General features: G+C 36.1%; 1 protein-coding gene across 5 annotated transcripts in view; it reads right to left on the bottom strand.

Annotated features, from left to right (window-relative positions):
• The window catches only part of COL12A1 (collagen type XII alpha 1 chain), a 101,802-nt gene that overhangs the window by 22,094 nt on the left and 54,585 nt on the right, over positions 1-25,123 (bottom strand). For all 5 annotated transcript variants that reach the window (XM_021390791.1, XM_021390795.1, XM_021390792.1 and 2 more), the window contains 20 exons: positions 24,551-24,690; positions 22,916-23,045; positions 22,257-22,399; positions 21,463-21,592; positions 20,693-20,835; positions 18,926-19,055; positions 18,616-18,735; positions 17,275-17,421; positions 16,337-16,453; positions 15,754-15,900; positions 15,391-15,465; positions 14,718-14,857; positions 13,380-13,503; positions 13,052-13,195; positions 10,924-11,088; positions 10,010-10,048; positions 9,780-9,918; positions 7,527-7,669; positions 7,036-7,145; positions 868-1,017 (listed from right to left, as the gene is read on the bottom strand). In XM_021390791.1, the coding sequence (XP_021246466.1) occupies positions 868-1,017; positions 7,036-7,145; positions 7,527-7,669; positions 9,780-9,918; positions 10,010-10,048; positions 10,924-11,088; positions 13,052-13,195; positions 13,380-13,503; positions 14,718-14,857; positions 15,391-15,465; positions 15,754-15,900; positions 16,337-16,453; positions 17,275-17,421; positions 18,616-18,735; positions 18,926-19,055; positions 20,693-20,835; positions 21,463-21,592; positions 22,257-22,399; positions 22,916-23,045; positions 24,551-24,690 (2,576 nt within the window). The remainder of the gene's footprint in view (positions 1-867; positions 1,018-7,035; positions 7,146-7,526; positions 7,670-9,779; positions 9,919-10,009; positions 10,049-10,923; positions 11,089-13,051; positions 13,196-13,379; positions 13,504-14,717; positions 14,858-15,390; positions 15,466-15,753; positions 15,901-16,336; positions 16,454-17,274; positions 17,422-18,615; positions 18,736-18,925; positions 19,056-20,692; positions 20,836-21,462; positions 21,593-22,256; positions 22,400-22,915; positions 23,046-24,550; positions 24,691-25,123) is intronic.

Genomic DNA, 25,123 nt, shown 5'->3' with positions numbered 1-25,123 from the left:
ATCATTCACACTTTTTTTTTTTTTTTACAATGACATAAAAATTATTTTAAAACATTATTAAAAAACAATAATACTTAAGGCTGCAAGTGACTCCAAGCTCTGATGCTTATGCATGTCCTGGAGCAGAAGGTGAACAATACTTAAATAATAAGTTCTGCAGAAAGGCTTGAAATAGGGACATTAAGAACAGTTTATTCTCTTTCACCCCAAGAGATATAGTCCTGTAATTTCATATATACAGTCACACATTTGGAGTTGAGCACCAAGAATCTTCTTCAGGTGTTAGGGTTTGCAAACATGGACCAGATTGCAACCTTAGATCTTCTAATACAAAGCCTAGCTAATAGCACTAAATATGCATTAAGTATAGTGAATTCATCAAGATAATTGATGTGCCCTTCATTGTAGCAGCTATTTGTTCTTTATAGGTTTATAGTTCATAAAGCCAGAGGGGATTACTGTGTCACAAGACAGATCACAGGACTTGCCAGAATTAAAACCATTTCATTACAGAATGTCATGTAGGAGATTAAAACAATCTTCATTTAAAAATTTCCAACAATGGAGAATCCACAGCAATAATTGCAATGACTAACTGCTTTCCCTATTAAAAAGAAACAAAAAACATTTATTCTTTTATTTGAATTTACTTGACTGCAACTTTCAGCTATTAGGTTTCAGTTCTTGCACTTCTGCTAGAATAAAAAGCTATCAAGCCCATATTTCCCAGTTAAGTATATTCAGTCTTGCAATACAGATACTTAAAAGCTTTGGGCATGGGACTACTTTTTTAACAGTTCTTAACTTCTAGTGTCTTTTCTCACAAAAGGGTTTGCATTAATGTATGGATGAACATCTATCTCTTACTGTTGCTGATCTCCGGTCACCCTTCAGAAGTTTCCCAAGTATTTCATAGCCATCAGTTGTGATGTTCCCAGCCTCCTTAATTGGCTTTTCTATTATTTCACTGCAGTCAATGTAAATCTTAATATTTGATGAAGTGACAACAATATGAACCTGAAAAAAAGTTTAATGCACTACTTAGAAAAAAAGCATATTTAGTATTTTAACTAGTATTTTCTTGTTTAAATTATACTGTTTTAAATTTTCTTCCTGATAATCTTGATTTACTTTCAAGTCAGGGAAAAATTCTAATGTTAGTAACTTCTTTAAAATGTGTTATAGGCCAGTAAGATGAATACATAGGCACAGCTAGTAAGTACTACTTAATATAACAGTTGAACTGCAATGTTCAAAAATGAAAATCTTCTCTTTAAAAAAAGCTTGCCTGAAAGTTGCTTTAGGATGGCATAAAAGTCAAAAATAAAAAGAATTTTAAAGAGGAAGTGAGTGTAAGCTCTTGTTCTCTTCTGATGGCTGGGGCCACACAAGAGGTTTATGAGTCTGTGACTGGCTAATAGACTGCCTGTAGTTCAGAGAGTAGATCATTTCAGATCCAAAAATCCAGGGTTCAGTTTCTGCAGATGATTCAGTACTAGTTACTCTGAGATACAAGAAAGGAACAGAATAGCCTGCCCAGAAAAGAAAAAAAAAAAAGACAAAATAATGGAAAATGCAAGAAATAAATTTCCAGGAGATAAACTTGACTGCAAAAATCTATGCCAAAATAATGCAAAACAAAGAAGAAAGGATTAATTATTGGAAATAAGGGAAGTTATAGAGGGAGAAAAGAATGGCTGTTTCAAAGGGAGGAGAGTAAGTTTACAAGGAGAACAGTGTTTGGGGAAAACATAGTAAACTGTTCAGAAGAACAAGAGAAACAAAAGCGAAGTGATTACAGTCATTTATCCTGCAGTGACTGTACAGGATTAAATACCAGACAATGTATGAATAAAAAGAAAGACAATCTATTGCTCACTGAAAGTAGACAAAAGACCTAAGTGGCCACATAATGAATGCTATACGGGTGAATTTCCTCTATATCTATGAAAACAGAAGACCTTCAGGCATCTCCAAGACAGAAACAGGGTTTGAGCGTTTAGGGAATCTCACATGCAGTTGACAGAAGAACATCTTAAGGCAACAGAGAGGTTTTCAGTGGTTTTATATATCTTGCATATATTTTATATGCATTATAACATCAATATAATGTTCAAATATCAACATGTAAGGACCAGCTGTAAAAAATCCTTGAATTATATATTTATGTTTTAAGGCTTCTGTCATCGATGCATATAAGCCTTCAGAAACATACTGCTATTTGATGACTACTTAAAAAAAAATAGCATAAAGTGGAAACAGAGATTCCCTTAAATGTCCTGAGTCAACAACAGCCTGAACAATCTCCTGAGAATTTGCTTTTTTTTTTTTCTCATATTAAATATTTTCCCACAAGGAGTTGTCTCCAAGGCACCAACATAGCTTATCTAAACCTCTCTAAACATTATGTACTTACGCTTTATATCATTGGAATTAAGACTTTCGAAACTGTCCTAATTTTTTGTGATCTGAAATTCAGTTGGCATCACTGTTCAATTTTCAGCTCTGCGTAAATGAGTGTTTTTTTAATTAACATTCCTAATGTTGTTCACCAATCAAATAAAAAATACAATGGAAAGATAACAGAGAGAGTTTAAAGTATATTTTGTTTCTAAAAATTAAGCATACCACAAAATAAAATAAGCACTATGCCATAACCTGAAATTCGTTATCACTTACACATAATATACTAAGTCATTTGATCGTACACATAAATTTTACAGGTCAGTGACACCATCAAATGACACTACAGATGCAGTCTACTACTTCTGAAAGGTACTGAATGTGCAGGACTTTCTACTGGAACATTAACTATTTGTCACAAATTAAATAAAGCAAAATACATCCGAACAGCGAATGCATATTACTGCATTCTCATTTGCACACAAAACTTGGGAGGTGAATCTATATCATATTGCTGAACCTGACCATTAGTTTGAAAAGGTTAAAACATCAATGACTACTAGATCATCATCTACCCATCCAAAGAAGCAGCAATCCAAGCAGTCAAAAATATTAAGGGCTCCCCCAAGTCACCGACTCAGTCCATTTGTTACTGATTTAATGCCCATTCTGAATTCCAGCTTAAATTTCATAGCCTAGACACAAATCTAATAGAAATCTACTATTGACAGTAAATAAAACATAGAATCATAGGATAGCTTAGGTTGGAAGGGGCCTTAAAGACCATCCAGTTCCAACTACCCTACCACGGGCACGGTTGCTAAACACTAGATCAGGCTGCCCAGGGCCCCATCCAACCTTGTCCTCCAGGGACAGGTCATCCACAGCTTCTCTGGGCAGCCTGTGCTGGTACCTCACCACTCTCAGAGACAAATTTCCCCCTAACATCTAACTTCAATTTCCCCTCTTTTAGTTTAAAGCTATTCCCCTTTGTCCTATCACTCATCAGACCATGTAAAAATTTGCTCTCCCTCCTGTTTATAAGCTCCCTGTAAGTACTGGAAAATTGCTATCAGGTCTCCCTGGAGCCTTCACTTCTACAGGCTAAACAGCCCAGCTCCCACAGCATTTCTTTTTAGAAGAGTTGCTCCAGCCCCCTGATCATCTTTGTGGCTCTCCTCTGGACCCACTCCAACAGCTCCAAAAACGCCACATCTCTGTATTCAACCCTGCATCTCTGTATTCAATGCCATTTGATTTTGTTTTCAACAAAATGTTACCAGAAATGCTCTCTTCAGTTTCTAGCACACTAAAATAAAGAATTACTTCTGACCATTTACAGTGCCAGAGGCATGAGATTTTAAGAAAGAAAACATAATTTAATCTCTATAAGATCAGGTTTGATAGCATTCTGATTTACTGCTAAATGAGCCACATCAATAAGCTATGCAAAGTATTATCCCATATGTACATCAGCAGAAAGACAGTAATCCATTATCAAATTTCCTGTGGCCAACTACTGCAAAACTGCAATCAAAAAGGAAGTCTAGCATGGTAATAATAAGCAAGTAGAAGAAGTCCGTCTCTCCAAAACATTTGGTTATAAGTTTAATGACTGTCTGAGGCAGTCAGAATTTTTCCTATGGGACTTGCCAGATTCAACAGCTTTCACCATAGCTATGCTACACAGAGAATTCAAGTATGCCAAAGTAAATCTCTGTGCACGGTTAGGTGTAGTTAACTGTGCTTCACTGAACGAGCCAGTAAGTCATCTAGCAAAAACCACAAAAATGTTTGACATTTTGGAAAACATCTTCTCATTTTTTAAAGACTTGTCATTTATTTGAAACTAGAAGTTAGAAGAAATTGCAAAATTACCTTCTCAAATGTGTTAATCTCTCTTTCCTTCCTTCATGCAGTTGAAACTTCTGCTATCCTTTATTAGGAACTAATCAACATGGTTGATACGTAAGGCTTTCCCAGCACGAGCTGGGGAGTCCCATGATGTTATCATTAACATGACTCATGCAGAAATCTCAGTAATCATTCTGGAGAAAGCCCAGAGAAGTCTGCTCAGTTACATGGTGTCAAATCATAAGTAGAAACTAAGTCAAGGCTACTCCAGTTACTTCAAATACTATCAAAATCTGAACTTGTTATTCCTTTCTGGGTAAAGAAAAAGGGGGATCAGCACACCATACGAAATAACGGATACATGGTTCATTTTTGCTTAAGATATAGTCTTATAAGCAAGAATTTGTAGTTTCAGAGCTTTAATATAATTTGCCAATAGCTGCTACTCCTGAATATTGTTGAGCATCTTCAGATTGTTTTCTGTTCTTACATATGAGTGTATATAACAATTAAAATAATGCAGAATTCTCTAATTGTTTTTCATCAACAAATGTAGTAAGGAGTTATACAAGATTGCTGTTGTTGCTGGGGTCACAGGTTGTTCCCCATTTGCACTGATTTATAAGCAGAACTTCAGTCTAAGTGCTATCAAAGTGCTACCCTCACCTCTATCACATTTAGAGAAACTACAAGGAAAAATGTAACTCTGAACGTCAATGAACTTAGCAGTTGACACTTAAAACAGACTGCTGGTAATACAGCGTGTAGGCAGCTTCATATCACTGACCTGAATAATGAAAGTCTCATCTCTCACACTGATTCTAGAATGAGAAATGCTAAATGCTATTCTGTGTTTTCACTACTCCTTGGCAATAAGGTGGCTCAACTTTTAAAGCAAAACAATACATATTCTAGCCTTTGCTGACAGTTCCTCTCACTCAATAGATTAACACATTTCCTGAAAATTCAATTGTCCAACTAAGCTACTAGAAAAAAACAAATGCCAAAGACAAAATAGAGGCTGTATAATGCAGGTGTGATCCAAGCCTACACGTAAGTAGCAGTTAAAAATTTGAAGAGACAAACATTTATATATAGGAAAACAGTCTTTAAGTAAATTATAAACACTACAACAATTGGACAAGATATAGAAACAGTTTGGGTAATTACCCTCTCTCAAGTTTTGAAGAAAACAATAACTTATAGTACTGTCTGATTTTGTAGTACTGTGTTTCAAACAGATCAAGGCTCAACACATTGTCATGCTGGCACCAGCTAGCTTTCCCTGCCTTCAGCTGTAGCAAAGCATGCTTCACAATGTGGCCTCCAGTATCACAAAGTCAACAGGGGCAACCCCTTATCAGTATCCTCAAAGGAATGCTCGTAGTGACTAGTCATGCAGGAGAGGGTATCATAAAGAAAACAAATGTTATACTGCAGCCATATTTAGTCATCAGAGGAAAACTAAACAAAACAGAAGGGAGATAAGAGAAAACATCAGAATGTGCATTTCAGCTTACTGAAAATGTTGCAATTGCAACTCACTTTCTTGCCCTAAACATATATGCTTAACACAGCAGGAAAATATTTCTAAACTTGAAGTTTTAAGCATAAATGTAGCCTGAACTAAACACTTCTCAGTGTCAAGAGGTAAGAAAGTCTGTCAGGAACAGCTTTTCATAATTTGATCCACAACATTTAAAAGCAAGCACAAAATTGTCACATTTATAGGCAAAGGCAAATTTCACTAGCCATTCTGACAATTCAAAAATGTGAGCTCCACTCTAAATTTGAAACAGATTATACATTCTATTATGTGTTCTCTCTCATTATTTTTGTTCCATTAATATTACTATTATCATTGCATATATTATATTATTATGGAATAACATTGAATATTTTAGGTTCAGTTTGTCTAAAGCCAAAAATATACCAATATCCTTGCATACATAGAAAATATGTAAACATACAAGTATTGCATTTGTTAATCATATAAATCTCATTCAATATTCTATTCATCTACCACTATTAGCCCCTTTCTTTCATCTGCAAGCCAGGAACTGCTTACTTTCTGTGGCTACATCTTTCTCTTCTCTCAGTGAATCCAAATCATCACATTCTAGCTCACCCCCGACCCTGAAAAATTTTTTTCATCACAGCTTCCTTTTCCTTTTTCCCAGTTTATCTTCTAATCTTTTCTTTCATGTGCCAGACAGGCTATGATGCCTTGTTAATTTTTATCTCTCCCCTTTCACAATTTCGTCAAATTCATCTTTTACATTGGTTCAGTGTAGGTCTTACATTCCATAACCAAAGAAGCACTATAACTTCAGAGATCTTGTATTATATGATCTGTAAGCCTGTGTGTCACAGAATCACAGAGTCACAGATTCGTAGGGGTTGGAAGGGACCTCTGGAGATCATCTAGACCAACCTACTGCTAAAGCAGGTTCCCTGTTCCCTACAGAAGGTCACAGAGGAAAGCGTCCAGATGTGTTTTGAATATCTTCAGACGAGGAGACTCGACGACCTTTCTGTGCTACTTGTTTCTCTCCCCCAGTTCTGACACCCTCAAAGTGGTTTTTCCTAAAGTTTCAGCTGAATCAAGGAAGTTCAGATGGAGCTTCCCGTATTCCTGTTTGTGCCCACTGTTCCTTGTCCTGGCATCTATGGGACTATAAGAGAACTGGATATAACTGACAGTGGCTTCTGCTTGCTCGTGTTCTGTTCCTAAGAACAGCACTTCAGAAAGTAACCTTCATAATTTCAATCCTTTACCTTGTGGAAACTTCCATAAAAGATTTTCTTTACTTCATCATTATCAAAAGTTACAGTTTGAACTTCTCCCCTTGTATCCTTGTTAAAGAATGACAACACTTTGCTGCCAGCTGCAAAAAAATAAAATAATACATTTCATTTTAGATGTAAAGCTGAAAACACCATCCTAAGATACACTCATGGATAAAATGTAGTGTAGTGCTCTGGAGAGTAAACACAGACTATAGATGGTTCAGTTGACACGTAGCTACATAGATGTATATTCCTTTGGTTTGAGAGGCAATACCAAAGGTAAAAGGTATATTAGCTGAATAACTCTTAGTTGAAAAAGTAATCAATGTACAAAGTAAAAAAGTATATATTTTTAAAACTGAAATTATTTAAATCCGTTGCCATGTAAGAATGCTTTTGTTTGGAGAAGATTTTGGAATAATACATGCAAAGTAATGTAATGTATAAATTTTCTGTTCAATAAGTATAATCATCCTTACGATCAAGCACAACTCCAACTTGTGGCTTGTAATCTCTGTCTGTAATCTGCCAAATCGCAAAAGGCTCATTGGGGGATTCAGGCAGAAGACGGAATAACATAATGATAGTGTATGCCTGTGGCAGTCCCTCTGGGTGAATCTCCCTGTTAAGACAATAGGAAGATATTTTTTCACACGGAAACATGAGGAAAATAAACAAGACCACATTAGCTCTTTTTCAAAGAAATGACTTAAAGGTAATGGGGAAATAACAGTCTTTAAGAGAACTGTGCTTTTTAACTACTCTCTCCATAAAAAAGTACTATGTGATAAAAATCACTTTCTGATTTTTTATAATGAACTCACAGCCTATCTTAAATTGGTTGAGGCATCATGATTATGGGGGCAGCCAGAATGTGACCAAGAACACTGGGAGATTTATTCTTGTAGCAAGATCTACATAAACTACACATATTTTGAATTCCTTGATGATAAGTTTCTAAAAATCTGTAGTCTTATTTCACCTGGTTCATTTTTGACAAACATTAGAAAATACTTTGTTTAACTATGAATGACTTTCAGGAACAGATGCAATGAAGGAAGCATTTAATGCATTTCCCGCAATGGATGATGTATTTGGGCTCCACCTGTCACCAGTGGCTGCTGACATTTAGATTTGTGATGTTCAGACTGTTAGATATTAAAAAGTCATAAAGCTGGAAGTAAATAAAAATACACATCAGATGGCTCCTGGCATTTTTTGAAAGAGACATGCAGAGTACAGGAAAGTAGCTGCAAGAAGGGAGATAGTTCTTGCTTCTCCTTAGCCAATAAACTGGAATTGAGAGAGGGATTTGGCATCGTGAGCTTAAACAGAGAAACCTTGACATGAATATTTTAGGCAAAGCTTAATTACCCACACAGTTAGGAACGCTTTCTAATTACGGTCATATCAAAAGTCAATAACAATACACAGCACAGTGCAAGAAAGAAAATAATGAAGTAGATATAGCTATTCTATTTATATCTCTGATAGCAAGTTATGTCAGATATGAAATAGCTATGCCACTAGGATCAGGATGCTTTTATTGCCTTGCTGACTCAGTCTAAAGTGAGTTTTATATTCTGGCTTCTTATGAAAGCTAAGTACCCAGAATACTCTGCCAAGTCTATTCCACCTTCTACAGCAGACAACAGACTGTATGAAAACATTCTAAATAACCTGAAATAAACAGAAAGGTTTTTTTTATTATCTTCTTATCATCCTACTTATCCTGCTTAATGCAGGATTTGTATTAATGTAACAGAACTGCAAAACAAGATACCACTGATTGGGATTATGTGTACTTCCCTAGACTGTAAAAATCCATGCTGTCAAGGATCACTCCCATAACTGTACTGGTACATCAATGAATTCAAAAAGTCCTTAAGTCCACCCTCAGCTTTTAAAGTTGTGAGCTGAGAAGGCCAGCAAAAAGAAATTGTTACTTCTTACACCTCAGTGTGAAGCCTGTACTTGTGACCTGATCTTTACCAATTTACCAACCCCCCCCCCAAAAACAAACAAACAAACAAACAAAAAAAACCCTAGAACTTTCCTTAAATTAAATAGGAGTAATGGTCTAGCTTTAGGCATCTCCTCTGATTTAGGAAGTCCTTTCTGAAACTTAAGCTTAAGTAGAAGGGAGGGGAATAAATGTAAAAGAAAATGATTTACTAGTAAAAAACTTATGAATTTCTGGAGTGTTTGTGATAGCTGGAAAGAATGATCACACATCACCCTTCTGTAACCAAGCTATAAGACTACAGGCACTGCAAATCTCCACTCCCTAGGCCAAATATAGCAGTTAAGCTACAAGAGAAAATACCCTAAATCAGTGGTGTCAGAGTGCTGCTTACTGCAAAAAGTGGTGTTTATCCCTCTGCATTGAAACCATTTCCCCTTGACAATATAGTGCTCTTTGTACTAAGGAGGCTGTTGCTCAATGGCCTAAGGCCAGGCTCTATATTATAAGTAGAGTGGTTAAGAAAGATGGTGTCAAATGAAAGAACAAAAAGCAACTGGATTAACAGTGAACAGATTGCAAAGGAAGAAATATATTAGTATTTAATAAGAACAATGATGAATGTTCTTTGGAGTATTTTTCCTGGATTTCAGTAAAAAGAACATCAAATAAGTGCATTTCCCATGAGACACTAATGCCATTAGTTACAAACTCTATTAATCCTTCCCCACCTGTTTGCCCTAAATATGAGCCCTTCCCATTTACTTACCTTATTGGTTGGCTGACAAATGCATTTTTGTGGAGTCTGTATGCTACATAGCTTGGGAAAGAGCCTGATTCCAGTGATACACCTTGTACAGAAGCAAAATGCTTCTCTGTCAGATTATATGATTCCAACATCTTGAAACCTTTACATCAGGAAAGAAAAACAACAAAAACACTGTAGAGCCGTAAAAGACAAAAATGAACCTGTGCAAAATATTGTAGGCAGTTTCTTACCGGGTGAAGTATATCCTTCCAAGTAAATAAGAGGACAAGCTAAAAGAGAAGAAAAAAACATACAAATTCAAAAATATGACACCTACCACAATATGAACATGTACATAAATATAAAGTTTTACTAGCAAGAATTCTGTACTAATATTATCAGCCAATTACTGCTACATTTGTCACATTGTGTTCTGTTCTGCATTAGATGGACTGCTAAAAACTTTACTTACTACTTTTAGTTGGATATTTCTACCATGACAAATTGCATGGGATAACAGATGAGCCCCCAAAATATTTTGAGTCTAATTCATAAGAAGAAAGGGGCATAATGACTCAACCTTTCCATAAATATTTGAGACGTGAGTCAGGCTGCATATTAGCTGTCAGAATCACAGAGAAAAAACACAGATATATATGGCTCCTCACTTGCCAGGGGAGGAAGAAGTTAGGGAGTCACGCAATTGCACATGACAGGCCTGAGAACTCTTCTTTTTTGCCATTGAAGGATAACACTTGAGTAAACAACTGAAATTTAATTTAGGTAATTTTAAAACAGCAGCACACACTTCACCCGCACTCTTATAGAAGACTGGACTAATGGTAAAGAGACCAGTTGTGTCTCCCAGTACACATTAGGCATCACTCTACTTCCTTTCAAAGAGCAGTATTTCTAGCTGACCTGTTGCGCTTGTTTTGTTCTACCTATATTTTTGAAATGTTGGACAAAATTACATTGAATACAATAGTTACTTCAAAATCAACAACAAAAAACTTTTGCTCTCTCAAACCACGTGCAGTTATTATGAAACCTAACTTTCATATATGAAAATGTTTTTGAAGTATTGTAAATTGATTTACAAACATAGCAGTATATAAACAACTGTATCAGTTTGGGAAAAGGGAAAATGGTATTTGCTACTCACTTGAGGTAGCTGTCTCACACACAAAAGTGACAAGATTATCTTGAATCTTTTCAAATGCATCAAAGTCATCAACAATAAATACATGACGTTCACTGGGTTTGCTGGCAATCTTGGCCAGCTCATTGTAATCCACATCAGCCACACCAACCACAAAGACACTGAAGCCTGTAAAAATAACATTTGTTACTTGAAACATAGTAAAACATATATTGTCCTGAAAAATGGTTATGTTTCACAAACTCTATCATTGTCTTGTCTATCCACTCCAGTATCCAGCCTTTGTTATGAGTGCACATTCTGGTTATCCTTTCACTCTATCAAAGCTCAGTCGGGATTAAATTGCTTTTTGCACTTTTCAAAATTTCCTCCTCTTTCCTTCACTGACTGCTGTCAAGGACAGATTCAGGATGCAAATCAGCTCACCTCCCTAGCTTGCAAACTTCAGGATAGGAGACGCTGTTTTCTGTAGATGCCAATCTGCTGCTCTCAACAACTATAAAAGTACCACAACCTTAGACTAGATGATTAATTAGTAGATGGCATACGTAAAATGAGAAGAACTCAGCCCCTAGAATTTAATCATATCACCAGATGAAAAAACATAACCTTTCCCTTTGTCAGGTGATTTTCTTCTTCAAATCCTTAAAATGGAGTTTTCTTGCCTTTTATATCAATTTTTTTGTTTTGACATATCTTACGCCCTTTACAGAATTATTCTTCTGACTCATTTCTTCCCTTCCCTTCTCCCACCTAATCCTCCATATGATAATTTGACCTCTCCTTATTGTTCCAGAAAACAGGAAAGAAGAAAACCTTTTCATTACACAATTTATCACTAAAAAGAAAAATTTCTCAAAAAAAATTTAATTAACAAGAAACTGCACAAAAATGTTGGTTGGAAGCTGAAGGAAGAATTAACATTTGTTGTAAACGATAAACCCATTTTTATTTGCATTTTGAATTTTTCAAAAGGAGATGGGAAATAATTGTCCCTCTGTGGTCAGTACTGATGAATCTTTGGCTGAAATACGCTGTCCAGCTTTGAACACAATAATTAAGATGTAAAGTAACTGAAGAAAATAGCTAATGAAAATGATAAGAGGTTTGGAAAACACAGTCAACAGGAGATTGAAGGAAATGGATTTGTTTAGTCTAGAAAAAAGACAGAAAGAGGAAATGACAACAGGCTTCAAGTACGAAGGCCTGTTACAGTGTACAGTTATCAACTGCTTTCCTGGTTAACTAGGGAAATGAAAAGAAGGCAGCAGCTTCATTAGCCTGAAGAAACACTTAGGTTAAGTATGAGGAAAAGCTTTCCAAATATTGGCATAAGTTAAGCACTAAAGCAGATTATCCACAGAGACTGTAGAGATTTTTATGACTAGGTTAGCCAAACATCTTTAGAAGTCATCTAGATGGAGCTTATTCTTTCAGATCACAGAGGCAGACAAGATGACCACTTGTGGTTTACATGCCAGTGATTTCCATAAGGAAGTAAATCCTCTTACTCAGGAAACTGCATTCCTGGTGGTTAAGCCATGAAATGCAAGACAGTTGGGCAAGCTCAGCAGAGACTGCTGAGAGCGGGGAAAAGAGCACATGCTTAGTCACACATTTGCCACGCTCAGCAGTCTAAAGCAGGAGTGCAATGTTTCTCAGCTCAAAAGGCAATGAAGAAATCAGTTCAGACCTAGCTCCAAAAAAAAGCACTTCCTTTCCCTGGAGCTCCTGTGGTTTGTGTCAAGTAAAACATAAAGTTCAAAAAGCCAGGCCCAGCTTAGCAAAAGCACCAGAATGAAGTACATTCCATAACGATGGCTGGAGTCCACAGGGCAAGGAGAAAGAAGTAACCAAAAGTCAGCTTTATAAAATAATATGTATGAGGAATTCCTTGAAAGCCCTGGGAAGCCATATTCTCCCACAGAGGAGAGGACAGAGAAAGAAAAAGTGAGTGGCCCTGAAAGTCTAAATTCTTTAAATAGTTCTGAGTCATTCTAGACGATCAGAATAAATTTCTGAATCCATAAATGGTAGATAAAGAATTCCAAGACAATTGAAGCACCACATATAAATTGCATTGGTTAACATATCATGGAAATGAAATAGCTAGGTACTGTGAATCGCTTACCAGAGTGCTGTATGACCGTTGCTGCTTTCCTCACCTCATCCTGAGATCGACCATCTGTGACAACAACAAGTACCTTGGGAACACCTCGCCTCATGCCACTCTCCCAGGTCAAAACCTTTTCTTTGATAAATGTTAGGGCTTTGCCTGCAAAGCATACAATGAATGAGTCAGCCATATTATTCACCAAAGAAATCCCTTACTTTTCTTTGACAGCGTGATAGCCACTCAACTAAAACAGAAAAACATAAAAACTTAATCCTTCGTCCATTAAATATCAGGATAATTAGGCAATTTATCTTACAAAAATAAAATTATTGCTCAGAATTACCTGTCCGTGTGTTTCCTCCTCTGTACTGAACATTTTGAAGAGCTCCCAGAGCTTGAGCCTTGTCATCAAATGTATTCAGTTTAAACTCAGATTTTGCTTCATCACTGTATTGCACAAACGAAACCTGGGAGGGAATATATCATTGTGTTGAGTCACAAATCTCCAGTTCAGACTCAACTGAAATATGTATTGTGGCATATTAATAAGCATTAAATAACTGAAAAATCTTTCCCACATACGCATGATTATGCACACATACGTATTTACATAAACAGATACTGTCATAGCAGCGTACACACACAACACCTTTATTTCCTTTGTGCATAAAATGTGATATGATTTTAAATACGGATGATTAAATGATTGCTATTACTATGGTGCCATTTTTATAATATCTTCTCTCTGCTTATGAGCAGATATATAGTCTACAAATCTCCTTCACTTATTTTTAAGAAAAACAAAAAGAATCTGGTGACAGAATGCCAGTGAACTTGGACGTATATGAAATCGCGTATTCTCTTGCCTTAAGTGGTAGAATATAATCACTGTATGTTTATTCATAAAACACTTAAATTTAAATATGTATATATTTAATGTTCTTCTTATTCATTCTGTATAACTGCAATATTATGGTATCATATTAATTTGGTGCTGAACAACTATCTCTCTGTATGTATATATTAATATTTATTGAAATTAATTGCTCTTTTAAAATTAATAATAATACTAATAAATTAATTATTAATCGATATCCCATTCAAAACCAGAGACTGTTGCAACTAAGAGGTATATGACCTTCATATTTTGCTAAATGTTAGCAGTTACATGTATTAGGTCATCTTCGGCTTAAGACTGGAGACTCATAGCAATTCACACGAAAAAAGATCATTGCAATGCTCAACAGTTAATTTTTAAGAAACTTTGTAGGAGAAGAGCGGTATTTATTGCACCCCAGCAGCAATCTCATCCAGCTTCACATAAGTAGAAAAAATGAGTAATGGTTAAAGTAAGAAGGCTGACAGAAAATGTCTGACAACAATAATCAGCAAAGAAATCTTGGAGGTCTGTCCCTCTTAGCTATTACTGTTTACTTGTTAACTATTCTTGAATTGAAAAAATTAAAACATAATCCTCACTCAACACTCAGACTGTCCTCAGAACAGATTTCTGAGAGCCAAAAATTATTGTCTAACAACTAGATTCCCTTAGTATCTACAGAAAACCTCATATATTTCATACATATTTATACACACACACACATTCTACAAACAACTTTAGTAATCCAGCTCCAGCTTTAGGCTCCTTCTGAAATGTACCCAGTAGAAATAACTAACCTACCTGGATTCCAGCAGGATTAATCAAGTCAAAGGCTCCTACTGTATTAAAAACAAACTTTACTACTTTGTTGAAGTTATCATCACCAATACTCCAGGAAGCGTCAGTTAAGAACACTATGTCTGCTTTGGCACCTCTGCATACTGAAAGACCAAGAAAAGGAACACTTGAAATACACCCTTCAAAGCACTGTGAAATAAAGAGCATTGCTTCAAAAATTCAAAATGCAAGAAAGGCAAGTATTCAGCAAACTTCTGCTACCACACAGTCAAATGGCAAGTGCTTTATGCTCAATATGAAAACATTTATTAAAAATTCTCAAAGAAAGGTGCAAGAAATGAAAAGCTCAATAATCAAATGCAAATGTCTTAACTGACATTTTTCTCTGAACAGATTTTATAAAAAGTCCACTGAGGACTACACTTACAGATTTGTTGTAGAGCTACAGAATATCTTGATTATTTCCCCAGATGTATTCACCTTTCCATTCTAAACCAGGAAATTTCAGATTCCAGTAAAGAAAAAGGGGGTAACTAAGAAACTGATCACAAACTTCAGACCCTGACCTACTGTGCTAGCTTTAAATCTATTTAAACCTATGAAAAAAATAGAATTCAACACTAAGGCAGTAGAGCAATAATATAAAAACACTGCATAGATCTACAAATAAACATACCATCCCGAGCTGGAGGAATTGTGGGAGGTGGAGGAGGTGTAGGTGGTGGAGTTGGTGCCTCTGTAGGTTTGAGGACTGAAATAAAAGAAAAAATTTTTTGGCTCAATATAAATTATTTCATTCAGGGAAAACTCTAGATTAGGTATTATATTACCACAGAAAGTTTGAAATCTTTTCTCACTAACTAAATTTTCTAGTGTTACAAAACTTCCCCTCAAACTCCAGTCGATATTTTACTGACAGAAAGAGCAAAAACCACTTAAAAGAAGTAATGAAAGCCATTTAGAAACAAGACAAGCTCTATCATTGAAACAAGGCAAGTTCTGTATTCAAAACATAAGGTTCACAGTATCTATTACCTACCCGTGTGTTCCCTCACAGAGACTGGAGGACCCTCAAGGTTAGGGGTCTGAACAAAGACAGTTGCATTGTACTCTGTGTCTGGTGAGAGGCCAGTAAAACAATGGCTTGTTTCTGTTCCACGTACTGTAATTTCCTGTCCTCTGGATCCTGTAAAAACAAAGCCCCATGGGATGAAAATTAGAACCCAGTATTTCCCTTCTAATGTGTGTACAAGTGTAGAAATTAGAGACTTTTTGAGAGTATGTTAGAATAGACTGGATAGCAGTATTATTCTTGTCCAATAAAAGCCTTCTAGACTAAGATTAGGCTCTGATTATGAACCCTGGAGCATTCAAGAAAGCAGCTACATTCCAATGTGTATGTAAAACTCTGGTAACTAGCAAATCTCCACTAATGAAAGTTAACTTGACAATAAGTAGTAGTTCACTTTACAGCTTTTTCATCACCACAACGTATGTTCAGATCTTCAAAGTTCAATCAAATGCAACATGACTGATAGTGGAGGCTTTTCATCATCCCAAATAAGTGGTCCTGCCACCAAAATAAGACAGTTATGTTTCAGAAAATGCAAAAATTTACTTACCATCAGCTGGGTTCAGCTTTAGTCTGTAGGAAGTTGCTGACCGATGAGGTGACCAACGGATACAGAAAGTATCCCAGCCAATTTTGTAAGTTGTTAGGTCAGTGACGTTCAAGTATACTATGAGCACAGAAAGAGAAAAATTGCTCTTTGGAAAGTAGTATACCACAGATGTTAAAAGAACTACGTCGTAATTAAATACTTATTAGCAGTGCTGCTCCAGAATGTGTATATTTTTTTTTTTTAGGATTTACAGAAGAAAAGAGCAGTTCCAGTCAAATTTCTTCATATTCTCACATGCCCTATAGACACTGGCCTAGTAATTTACAAAGACCCAAAGTCTGATAACCTTCTCATCTTGGGAGACAACCGATTTTATCATTTTTCACCCAAGTAAGTGGAGTTCTTTGCACGATAAAAAATTTCAGCATATCAGTATCTGACTCACATATGGCAGTACGAAAAGAATGAACTTAGTCAACAAAACTCAGGATAATTGATTCATGTTAACTGAAGAAACTTTAAGAAGCTTTTTAACTGAGGGCATTGACAAAATTATCTCCTTTTGAAAAGGTGAAGTTTCAGTTCCTGGACTTCCTGTGAAATAAAGACAGAGTAGCAAGAAGTCTAAATCTGCTTAGCCTGGTTAAATTCTGTAGTATCCTGGAGATAGTTACAGACTGAACCCAACTATAGCTAATAAAATTTCAGGAAGCAGACTAGAAAATTTTATATTTTCAATTAATTACTTAAAATTATATTTCCATTACTGTTCTGAAGCACAGCATTTCAAAGAACTACATCGTGGCCAAGTGCCAATTATTCTCTATGAGAGGATATTCAAACCTTCTGACAACCAGCCAAAAATACTGTCTTAATCAACATTATCTCAGATCAGCATATGTATTTAGCATGACTACAATAAAATTATTTTGACTTACGTGTAGTGCCTTGATCTGTCAAAGGTATGCTCATTCCAGAGTCATACTGGGCATAAACATTCACGTCATAAGTAGTACTGGGAGACAGATTATGCAAGGTGTAGGATGTCACTTCCCCCACAAAAACCTCCATGGGCTCATTTGAACCTTGAATTGAAAGGAAGCATCAAGAAAATGCAGAGAGAGGGAAAGATTCATGGTATGTGAGCTACAAAATTATCTGGCTCCTTTTATATGTCACTAAGCATTAATCTCATTTTCTTCAGCAAAACATGATTTTTTTCAATCACCTGATTTTAACATATTAAACTGTTTCAAACAGAACATAAGCATAGATTCTCAAGCCATCAACCATTAATTGTATATAAATTAATTTGTAGAAAGATATGTACACTGTTTCACTGTCGCATAAAGCTTCTGAAGGATCTTAGAACCTAAATACCTCTCCAATACTCATCTCACGCATACGAGTTCACAACATTCCCAAAAGGACAAGTGGTTGGTACCAAAACCAAGACTGGTTTTTCAAGTGACTCAATCTAGTCACTGGTTAGATTCTGTAGTAAACATCAACCCAATTCAGCCTCTTTAAGTGGATGTAGGAAACACTGTACTTGGTAGTGCTTCTTATAAAAGACTGATAATAAGGCTTAAGCTTCCACCAAAATGAGCTAATAAAGGAAAAGAAATAAATCTTTAAACACAAACATTTCATAATGCGTGTGATTTCTATTCTGATCTCCCATCTGGCGTACTGTGTCCAGGCCTGGGGGCCCCAGCACAAGAAAGACATGGAGCTCTTGGAACGAGTTCAGAGGAGGGAGACTAAGATGAACCAAAATGATCAGAAGGCTAGACCACCATCTCTCATAGGAGACTATGAGGAAAGGTTGAGGGAACTGGGCTTGTTTAGTTTGGAGAAGAGAAGGCTCCGGGGAGACCTCACTGTGGCCTTCCAATACTCAAAGGGAGCGTATAAACAGGAGGGGGAACGATTGTTCATGAGAGTGGATAGCAATAGGACAAGGCTAATGGTTTTAAACTGAGACAGGGGAGATGCAAGGTTAGATATTAGGAGGGAGTTTTTCACACAGAGGGCGGTGACACACTGGAACAGGTTGCCCAGCGGGGCTGTGGATGCCCCGTCCCTGGAGGTGTTCAAGGCCAGGCTGGACGTGGCTCTGGGCAGCCTGGTCTAGTGGTTGGCAACCCTGCACTCAGCAGGGGGGTTGAAACTCGATGATCTTTGAGGCCCTTTTCAACTCAGGCCATTCTATGATTCTATGATTATCTACTCACTATTTTGAAAGTGCTCTGCTCAGAATGAAGAAGTTTTCTTACCTACAGGTTTGTATACAATTTTATAGCCAAGAACAGGGGATGGTGAAGGATCCCAAGAAACTCTGAATCGTGTATACCATTCATCAGTTATATACATATTTTGAGGAGGAAGCAGGCCAACTGAAAACAAAGAACAACACTCCAATTTAATAGACTGTTTTTGAACCTCTAGAAACTTATATTGTAACTCTGTAAGGAAATAACCACATCAGTAAAACTACTAAGATAAAGAGACCTTAACAATTTTGGAGCACTCAAGAAATTTATACCTTTAATTTTTAAAAGAATGTTTTATATTAAAACAAATTACCAGTTCTTCCATTTCCAGTCAACTGTCCACCATCTCCATCTTCATACACAGCCACAACAGTTATTTTATATGGTGTATCTGATTGCAGTGGTTGTAGTATCACGTTATTTCTTATGCCAGGAACTGTTGTCTATAACATATAAAAGAAACATGCAAACAAACTCACATTACTGTAACTGACCAGTTATGACAGTAACTAGAACTAAAGATTTGTTTTGACACAGCACTATTTTTTATGTTCACTGCAGATAAAGTCATTCAGGATATTTTCAGAGTTATAGCCTATGAATAATTACTAGTACTTTTTTATTTTAAAATATAAAGCATTGTGACCAACTTAAAAATATAAATCAAACTGGCTCTTCAGTCCCTACCCTTAAAAGGAACATGGCTTAGTTATGGGACTCAGTAGGTCAGGTTGATGGTTGAACTGATGATCTTGAAAGTCTTTTCCAACCTAAAGGATTCTATGACTCCATGATTAGGCTGAGATGCTGCATTTCCTCCCTCAAATTTCAGCACTGTTCCCTTACAGAAAGGAAAAGTCAGTGTTATGTGTTTGTGTTTGGAGATACAAAAAGAGAAGAAAATGCTCCTAACATGAGAAAGGAAGACAAATCCCATCACATTGCTAATTAGTTTCAGTTCTACCTCTTCATTACCCTCATGGATACTATTTTCTTAGGAGGAACAACAGCTGGTCTGAGAAAGAAGCTCTGAATATTCAGAAATGTAAAAACTTGCTTATTCATGCAACCCCCAATCTCTTCAACTTCCCGGTGCAGATGTGCACTTCCACTTCATTCTAATCAAAAGGTAGGCATAATCCAGAAAGTGACTGTGCTCCATAAAATGGCCATAAAGCACTGAAACTGCAGAAATTGACTTCAGATATCTCAGTAGCATGTCCCCATCAACATCTTTCATTATTACTTGAAAGTGAATACAGTCATTCAAGACTCACTATTTTTATGAAATTCCACTATTTTCTGCAGAGAAGAGGTATATTCAAAGTCAGTTGTGTTCTGAATAACAAGCCCAGTAGGGGATTTTCTACCAGTGAATTTTCAACATGCTCTGTATAATATAAAAACAGCTAGAGGATTTAGATAGATTTTAGACAGCTCTCTCTCTGTTACATTTTGGCTGGTGGCAATCACCAGGAATTTCATCAATGACCTCTATAGGATCTGGGTTTGGCTTTGTTATTAATACTCAAAGAATTTTATACATACCAGATTAACCTGTGCTATCATTAAGCTGCAGGAAATTAAACACAAACACAATTCATGCCGGACCTTACCAAAGCAATTTAGATGCTGAATGAAAGTTACAATTGCATTCTTATTAAACTTTGCCAACGCTTTTTCAATTTATAAAATGCAGACATGTTTATTCTGTATCTTAGCACACTGACTTCATAATGAATAGAGTATGAAGTAACAGATGGCTATTTACTGAGAACACTGCTTGAACTCAATGTCAGGAAGCAGGCTCTGCGCAGAATCCTCTGATTAATGATGTGATTCACATCTTTAGCATTTTTTACACAAAAGTTGGTTCATTGAACTGTGTATTTTTCTTCATCTTTGTGAAAAAGAAAAAAAATTTATATAAACATTGGCTTTTCAGCATTAGCATCAAACACCAAAGGACCCAGAAAACATCCAAAGTGCACTACAAGTAAAACAGGTGTTTTTGTTCTTCTGTAGCCTAAACAATCAACTGAGAACATCTTGGTGCTTATAAAAGAATTACAGCACTTACATATTCATCGATAGGATCTCCCACAGTGGGGGAATAAATGATTCTGTACTGCTGGACTGGCCCATCAGCATGGTCCCATTGTACAGAAAGACTGTTCGTTGTCTCATCAAACACTCTGATGTTCCTTGGCCCACTGCGAGGCACTAAAGAAAGAAAATACAGAAGGTATAAGCAAGGCCTGCCACATCAACATGTTTTAGATGAATACAGGGATTTAAAAGAGAAAGCAGCAAAAGAGTAGTGCCATATGAATGCTATAAACAGTTTCTTTACGCTTCATTTCTGGAATTAATTTGAAATAAGCCGAGCATAAGCAACTGAAGTTGTCACACAGAGGTTTTTGCGTTTAGGCTTCTTCAGCAAAACATTTAGAAGGTTGATGTGTACAATTTTTGAGTAAAACACAGAAGACAAAGCACTTTTTTTTCTATCCATCTTAATGTGTTACTTCTTTCAGGAAGAGAAATTGATATTTACCAGTAATCACATTTTAGAGAACAGTTTTAAAACTCTTAAACATATGTATTTGAATTAGTCTTATTTCACAAATGAAAATGAACTTGGTGATTATGCATGCACCCCAGCTTCCAGGCAATATACCAGAAAGCTCCCTTCCACGGAAGGCCTACAACTGCTTCAGCCATAATTCAGATCCATTTACCTCTGAGTAGCACTGAATGGTTTACACAATTTGTGATTATAATCAATTTTATAAATTCCTCATATATTATTCTTGACTTAGATTTTACAACAGAAGTGCTTCCTCTTACATGTTCTCCCCTGTGCTTGGCTTGGATTTCCTTCTCCATCTGCATACAGAGCTACAACATTTATTGAGTAAGGAGTGTCAGGAGTTAAGCGTTCCAGCATCACATCACGAGTGTTGGCTGGTACCACAATCTAAAACAGAAACAGAAAGCACCTACATAAAAAATGTTCAATTTATACCATGTCCTTTAAAACAAGCAATTTAAACAAAATATAGAAAAATCAGGAACTGCATATTTTTCAAGAAGAAGAATACAAGTTTAAAATAATATTGATAAAAATTCAAGAGTGGGTACTACAGAAAAAAAAAAAAAAGATGCATAAGGAACACTCATTCTGCAAATGGGAGAGGTGGTTGGTAGGTCCTAATAGGTACTAAGTGACAGGTTCCTACTCGTATAAAGTAATATGCTGTTACACTATACAGATACAGAGTAGTAAAATTTGGCTTCCACTATCATTATTAAACATTTTCTCATAAATATATGTTGTTTCTTTCTGACTTTACCAAATATAGGTTATGTCTTAATTCATCGTTAACTGCAATAAAATAAAGGATACTCAATTCTCAGTTTTAAGTGGGAGAATCTTATCTCTTATTTATTTCATTTCACCAAAGCAAGCTTTCATTTACAACATAGTAAAATTCCTGTAGGCATAGTCTTTTCAGCAAGAAACCTTCTAGGCAGGCGGTTGTTCTAAATTCCGTAGTTTATTGTTATTTTTATACACTCATTGAAGGAAGCAATATCTTCTGCAAATTTTTAAAGAATATTATAAAAAGTAAATTACTTACGGATTCTGATGGTCTTGGGCCAGATAGTGGAGAATAATTAACTCTGTATTGCTGTACTGGACCTGGAGCAGGTTCCCATCGGACATTCATGCTGTTTGGCGTGGGATTGTAAACTTGAATGTTTCTTGGTGTTCCCCTTTCCACTAGATCACAGATAATTAAAATTAAGTTTAACAAGTCTTCTTACATGCATTCTAGTTCAACTTGAATTTTCAGTTGTGCTCAAAATAAGCTGAGAAGTGTATCAGTCCAAGATAAAGACATTATTTATTTTACCCCAACATCTGCGAATCTAAGAATCTTAGTTATTAGCCTTTACAGGCATCTCTACCAGGCAGCAGGGCAGCTACTGGCACTAGAATTAAAATGTTACTGTTGTGTATAAGTAAACTATAAGTTAGCTTCACAACATAAGAGCTGAGATACTTTGAGATAAATGAACTGAAAGTCTCCATTCAAATAAGCAAAGAAAAGAAATCAGTTACAGAGATACAACCATAAACAATGCATGTAAACAGAATTTTACCTCAGGAAAATTAAACTTCTATAATTTATATAACTTAATTAGAACTACTCAATTTCAAATGATTTGAGCCACTCACACACATACACAGACAACAAAAATCCAACATTTTATTTAAAATGACTGTTTTACTTACAAGTTCTTCCAGTATCAGATGTACGTCCACCATCCCCTTCAGGGAAAACTGGAACCACAGTTACAGTGTAAGCTGTGTTGGGTTCAAGAGTTCTGAGGATAACATAGTTTGTATTTCCTGGTACTGTGGTCTACAGATTTAAAGAGAAAGGTGGAGGTATAACATTTACATGAAAATGAAAGCAGTTCAGCTTTTTGCATCTCCCTTACTGTTAATACTTATTTTGCATTATTCTATACATGATTGCTACCTCACAAGGGAGCATATACTGCAATTCACTCTGGCAGGCCAATTAATATCAAATTAGTTCTAATTTAATACAAGAGATGTTAAAATACAAATTTTGTTTATCACATCACTGAATATAGCAATAACCTCACAATCCAGCATGGCAGATTGCTATTTGTCCTTCTTAAAAAATCACATTATCCACCTTATCTCATTTCTAAACTAGATGTGATAAAATCTTTATGAAGGAAAGAATGTTGAAACTTGAAATAATAGATTTCATGGTATCTTCTAGAATTGACCTTCAAGAAGATTCTGTCTTGGACAATAGTTATCAAGTCTTGTGCTCTCCTGTACAATTTCTTACAGCTGACTTTCACTTCTGATCTTTTTCTACCATTATCAGTAACAAGATCTACAGCAATCTTTTTAATGACTACTATTTAGCAGCTCAGAGCCACTAAGTCACTTTTGAAATGAAAAAGATAATGTTTATCTTTTATCATTATCAGGAAAAACTTATTTACAGAAAGGGTTGTTAAGCATTGGAATAGGCTCCCCAGGGAGGTGGTTGAGTCACCATCCCTGAATGTGTTTAAAAACCATTTGGATGTGGTGCTCAGGGACATGATTTAGTGGTGGTATGGTTAGGTTGTGGTTGGACTTGATGATCTTGAAGGTCTTTTCCAACCTGAGCAATTCTATGATTCTATGATTACATAACACTAAAACAACCTAATGACAAAAAGTAAAGAGCAACTGTGTCTGCAAGTAAAACTCCATAGCATTTAAAAAATACTTTTTATCAGTAGCTCTTTAGATGCTCATGAAATAGTGGTAATTCATATACTCCTTATTTAACAGGCACATCAAACTGCACAGATGTGGAAAGAATAATATTTTCCCAGTCGGCAACATGGGATCAAATTCCATTGCAAAGATTGTTTTAGCTCATTAGGAATTAAGTAATTTTAGAAGATTAGAATGAGATGCCCACGTGCATTTTTCTGCTTTCACAAATATTGTCCCAGATGTCTGCCTACTGCCACGTGACTTTTAGCAGAAAAAATGGGTAGAAATAAGGTCTTTTGACTTTACAGCTTTTTGTACATCTTTAAACCAGCTTTATGGTCATGCATACTGCCCTAAGAATAAACAAAAAAATGTTTGTAGTATTAAATCTGTGTGCTAAGAACTAATCACTGAAGGTCAAATACATAAAATCCAACATCGGTATTACAGACTTGAATAAATGTCTTTCATGGAAGTGTTCTGCATTTGCTCCAGGGTAGCTACAAACAGAAAAAACAGCGTGTAGGCAAACAAGACCAGCTTCATTCTATAGCATTTCCCTCATTAGCACCATAGGTTGCAATTTATTTGAGACAGTTAGCAAGAAGGATTTACCATTTCTTCTGCACCTCCAGCTGTAGGTCCATAAAACACTTTGTACTGGCGAGGATTTCCTTCTGCATGATCCCATCGAACATTCAGAGTACTGGTGGTTGGGTCATAAACTAGCATGTTCTTCACAGTAGTGAGAGGTTCTGAAACAGGACAAAAAACTGTCAGAGATGTGGGGCCACATTCTCTCACCCTATGCTATCAGATCATGTCCCTGCAATGTCTCATTAGGAAATTTAAAAAAACAGCAGGTTTAATAGTTCATGTCAAATGTTGTCTTCATTAATCATAATACATCAGACCCACCAAACAGCATAGATCATAGAATGGTTTGGGTTGGAAGGAACCTCAAGGATCATCCAGTTCCAACCTCCCTGCAGGCAGGGTTGCCAACCACTAGATCAAATACTAGATCAGATTGCCTAGAGCCCCATCCAGCCTGGCCTTAAACAATTCCAGGAATGGGGCATCTACAACCTCTCTCTAAATCTCCCCTCCTTTAGTTTAAAACCATTTCCCCTTGTCCAGTCACTATCCACCCTTGTAAAAAGTTGATTTCCTTCATGTTGATAAACT

Source organism: Numida meleagris, chromosome 3, assembly GCF_002078875.1.
Source record: "Numida meleagris isolate 19003 breed g44 Domestic line chromosome 3, NumMel1.0, whole genome shotgun sequence".
In the NCBI taxonomy this organism is placed as follows: Eukaryota; Metazoa; Chordata; class Aves; order Galliformes; family Numididae; genus Numida; species Numida meleagris.
Note: the sequence above shows the minus strand (reverse complement) of the source record. Positions and strands in the feature narration are given on the sequence as shown.